The 5,291-nt window shown below is 25.4% G+C and overlaps 1 protein-coding gene across 2 annotated transcripts; it reads left to right on the forward strand.

Annotated features, from left to right (window-relative positions):
- The first annotated feature begins 528 nt into the window (after window positions 1-528).
- On the forward strand, window positions 529-4,665 carry LOC100575867. Of its 2 annotated transcripts, none has more exons than XM_029491878.1 (6): window positions 529-735; window positions 1,259-1,411; window positions 3,472-3,596; window positions 3,695-3,803; window positions 4,153-4,225; window positions 4,440-4,665. In XM_029491878.1, exons 1-6 carry the CDS (start codon window positions 636-638, stop codon window positions 4,621-4,623), a joined length of 744 nt encoding a protein of 247 aa, XP_029347738.1. In that variant the 5' UTR covers window positions 529-635; the 3' UTR covers window positions 4,624-4,665. The 2 variants fall into 2 exon arrangements, with proteins under 2 accessions (XP_029347738.1, XP_003248900.2); XM_003248852.4 differs by having other exon boundaries at window positions 538-735; window positions 3,683-3,803.
- The last annotated feature ends 626 nt before the right edge of the window (window positions 4,666-5,291 follow it).

The following is a 5,291-nucleotide window of genomic DNA, read 5'->3' on the forward strand; positions in this document are numbered from 1 at the left end:
AAAAAACACTTATTTATTATTTTAGATACTGAAGGGAGTGAGGGATTTAGTGGTTTTACAATGGTGTTTATTTTTTTATCCTGTATACAAAATTTCTACCAGAAGGAGTGCTTGGATTTAAACATATACTACTTATCTTTTAGAAAAATTGGATCAAGATGGTACTTTAAGAAGGTCATTTTCGATTTTCTCAATAGTTATTTTATGGCACGGGAAAACCCACCGACAAATTACAAAAACCGCTAAAAATGGGATTTTAATTTCTAAAGCTTTGTTTATTAGTTATCACAATAGAAACGAATACAAATAAAAATAACGATTTTAGTTATTTTGTTGTAATTTATAATAAAACAGGCTATAATAAAATATAATATAACAATATAAAATATTGTGTAAGTACCTATTAAGTAAATTTCGCATCAGGAAATCACGATTTACAAATTCACTAGCTTATGTTGCGTTCCCAGCGTTCCGTTTCAAATAAATAGAAGGGGTAAAAAAAAATTTAAAAAGAAGGGGGACTTCGCCCTCCTGCGTCCTCCCCTCCCAAATCAACCACTGCTATTAGTAAATTATACTTATAAATCTTTTCAGGAAATTATGACAAAGAAGCTCTATCGGTGAATGACAAGATAATGCTGACTATTTACAATATAGCTGTAATGTGGCCACTCGCTGTAGCCTTACTATTTCTCATAGTCATCAGTCTATCGTTGATAGTATGTTATAAATACAGTAAGTGTAAAAAATACAAAATTCTATTTAATATTATTAAGACATTTAACAATGTGTTGGCCGTTGGGTTTAAGCCTTAAGGCAATATGTATTTAAATCCCATACTAAAAATATTGATGTACAGAATATTATTAAGAATATTTTTGTTCATGTCTTGTTAGTTTTATTATATATACATTTTAAAAAGTGTTTCATTTTCCGAAAAGTTCAAAATTGTACAACAAATATTGAACAAAATACTTATATTTTCATTATAACTTTCGATATTTTAATCACAAACGTTTGAATAATCTACAAAAAGTAGATATTACAATAATCACGTGTTTTAAACAAAACCACTTTTACACCTTCTTAAGATTCAACATATTTTATATTGTTCTACATAATTAAAAATATACTCTGGCATATTTATTTTAAAATGTACGTGACTCAAATACATTTTACTTAGACATATTATTTATGAGCCTCAAATAATATAATTAAAAAATAAGTTTATTTTAATTCTAAATATTTGATTTCTTAGGGCATATGTATAAAAAGAATCAACGTCATCTGGAGGCAAATAATATGATATTAAAAAATAATAGCTGTTCAAAATCCGAAATTCATTCGGATGCATATGAAACATGTACACCATTCAAATCGAAGAGTACCATACTGACCAATGACGATTCAAGTAAAACTATTATAACACTATGTTTACTTGTATTAAGATTAAGTAATCTGATAACATAATTGATTAAGAATACTATATTAATTTTATTTAAATAGGTAATAGTTACAACTTAACGTTTTTAACTTGATAACATGATTTAAAGTGTTATAATCCCATTTGACATTTTACTTTTTAAATATTTAATACATAATTTTAGATTCTGAGCGGAGCGATGAATGTATTGATTTTACAATGATGTGTTTTTTTTTTTTTTTGTGTGTGTGTCTGTCATCACCTTTTAGGACAATAAAAATGCTTGGATTTTCTTCAACGCAGTATCTTTTCTGATAGGAAAGTGAATCAAGTTGGTACTTTGTGGGGTCAAAAGTAAAAATATCCCGGTAATTTTTAAAAGCGCAGTGAAAAACAAAAGAAATATTAGGGAAAAACAGGAATTTTTACGCAAAATCTGTTTTTGAGAAAATCGCTTTTGGTTTTGGTGCAACTTTTAAACAAATTACCGAAGGTACATGACATTTTAACTGAATGTTTATATTCGAATTTTCTATACACCATGACTTTTTTTTAAATATTTTGACTTATTTTGAGCTGTTTAGGGAAATTTTCAGTTTCCAATTTTTTTTAGTTTTTTATTCTATAAATATCAATACAATTTTATTTGTTGGATACAAAAGCTTGAAAATTAAATATAAGGCTCCTAATACATTGTTTCAAAGACAGAAAAAAAATATTAAAAATCCATAGTCACAATTTTTTTGTATAAGCATTTAAAGTTCAATTAATATTGACAAAGTTTATCAAATTTAAAATTTAATAATTATTTTATAGTTAAAAATGTATAAGATGCTCAACCTTTATAGATAACGATTGAAAATTTAAAACAAGGTTCCACGTAAATAGATTATAATACCTATGTAAATTACTTTGTTCACATAATATCATCAAATATACTAAGTATACCCAAGGGTGGGCATTACTAGTTAAAAGTTAAAGTTAAGCTAAAAATAATTTTTTTTTAACTTTTCAACCTAACCTAGGTTAGTTTATTTTCTATTCAACTTATGAACTTAACTAGTTTAATTTACAGTTGAAATAACTTAGCTTTTTTAGTTGCTTTTAAAAAAATCCATCAAGTTAAAAACATTTTGAATTTTTCGTTTATACGTAAATATTACTATGTTAGTATAAAATAAAAATAATCCAATACAAAAACACAAACACTTCTGTTCTTTTTCTTGATAACATAATTTTGTGTATATTCATATATTTTATTAAGTTGTAAATTATATATTATGCGAGTTGCAATTATAAATGTTTTTAAAAAATTAATCGTTTTAAATTATAAATTGACAATTGTTATGTTTTAATGCTATATAACTTATATTATTCAATTGCTATATGATGTAAAAAAATATATTTGTTAAATTATTAATTTGAAAAATATATAGTATATAGTATAGAAGTATATAGTTTAAATTAGTAAATAATAGTAAAGTAAAAGGGTATACAGTGTATATTATGATAAAAGTTCAATAAAATTGTTTTTTATAATTTATAAATTAGAAAATAAAAAGACACATTCACTCGCTATGTTATTTACAGTAACTTACATACTAATTTAAAAAAAAAAAATTAATTAACTTTTTTTAAACTGAGTTAAGTTAATATTTTTTTCTATATTAACTTTTAACTTATCGAGTTAAATTTATAATTTGTTAACTGTTAATTTTTAACTTATCGAGTTAAATTTATAATTTGTTAACTGTTAACTTTTAACTTATCGATCTTGTGTCCTCTTAACGTTAAGTTAAAAACTTGAGTTAATTATTTTTATTAACTTGCCCACCTTTGGTAATATCATACTGTCTGACTGTCTTCGCTGAGAATCGTTTTTCTTATACAATGATATTATATCATTGAATTCAAATTTAACACCATCCATTACAGTGACCCACTTGTAACCTACTGTTAAGCAAAACAACTTCCACTTTCCCACCTTTTTAATTACGAATAGTAAGAAATATAAATTATTTACAAGTGTACGATGTGTATTTTTTTAGACTACAATGAAATATCACCATATGCAACATTTCAAATTTCTCCTTCTAAATCACCAAAAAGAAACAAACAATACTTTTGCACTAACTGCGGAGAAAATTTGGAAATATGCAACTGCAATAGAATGGTAATAACGTATATCCATTAAGTAATTTTTATACATTATATTATTGCATTATTTTATTTGTATAATGATTAATACAATGTTTTTAGTTTTGTTCTCAGGCGGACTACACAAACTTTTTAAGACGTCCAATACCGAAACGAGTACCTTCCTATTCAGATAACAACAATGAAGATTCCAAAAGTCAAAGTAGTTCTATTCATGAGTTTTGTGAGTGTATCAATATGGTTAAACGTAACTTAACAATTCTTACACATTGAAAATGTGTTACCAACAATATATTTTTTTATAAAACACTGTACTTTATTATTTTATAAAATTGAACAATTTATATGAAAAGGAGCAAATGTAGTGACGACTTAAATTTAGTCATCTTCCTTTTACTATCTACTCTAAATTATTAAAATTATCATATAATTTAAAATTTAAGATACCTAATATTTAATACAATCAATAGAAATATAGGTATATTTAGGATACATAAACTATTTAAGTTTCGTTTTCAATTTTGAATAAATTTCTTTCGACTAAGTATGCATTTGTTTTTTTTCAAACATAGATGATATTGAGAGAAACTCAAAAACATGTGAGCCAATGAAGAAACCTAAGCGGAGACTGTTACCTCTACCAGAGTAAGCTTTGATTTTGAAAAATTAAGTATTTAAAAGGTTTGCAGTATATTTATAATACAACTATAATTATACAATAACAATAATATAAAATAATATTCTAACAGGTGTTTCAAACCAAGAAATAATAAAAATAAAATAATTACGATGTTCAACTAGGTGCATCAACGATGCATCTATTTTGTTTGTTACTTACTAAATATTGATATTTTACTAGTTCTAGACGTGGATCAAATCAAAGTTCCAGAGAATGTAGAAGCACAAATTTACATGAGACCACATTCATGATGCCAATACAGCATCATGGAACATATTCGCATAATGATACCGATGAAGAAGATAATGGAACTATGAGCTCCGGCCGTGGTTCCAGACCAGTTCCATATAGAGTATGCTATTAAGTAAAATTAATAAACATAATAATATGATTTTTGTTGAATTTTTTTTTTTAATTAAAATTATTACTATTACCTACTTAATAATATCATTATTAAAATTATATAATTATTACCATTAATCATTATTATCATTATAATGTTTAACTAAATTATATTAAATTTTAATCATCAAAAAAGAAATGGTTTATATCTATGTTAGATTCAAGTTTTAATTGATGTCATATTAAAATAATTATCAGTGTTAACACAATAATATAATATTCCTTTTTATGTTTAAATTATTATGTTTTCAAATTATTATCCTATATTATCTTACATCATCACCACAGTGTTTGAAAAAGTTCTCACAGTAAAACACATTTATAAATATACCTCCAATTATGAATTTCTATAATTGGTTTTATAAACAAGAATTCCATAATCGTAATCAGGTATATATCTGAGATTAAAAAAAAAAAAAATGTTTTTCCTTACTTGTCAAGAGACCGGTATCTATGGCCATTAGCTATTGTAGAGGTTACAGTTGGTAGGGTTGGATTGGTTTGTAACACGTGTATGTGCGGCAAGGTTTTTGTTACCAAGTTGCCTGGGTGGTCACCCATCGAGGAACTAGTAGCAGCGGCCATTACTTATTCTCAATCACGTTACGTGATGATTTCAGCCACTGTACC

Source organism: Acyrthosiphon pisum, unplaced genomic scaffold, assembly GCF_005508785.2.
Source record: "Acyrthosiphon pisum isolate AL4f unplaced genomic scaffold, pea_aphid_22Mar2018_4r6ur Scaffold_13661;HRSCAF=14304, whole genome shotgun sequence".
NCBI lineage: Eukaryota > Metazoa > Arthropoda > Insecta > Hemiptera > Aphididae > Acyrthosiphon > Acyrthosiphon pisum.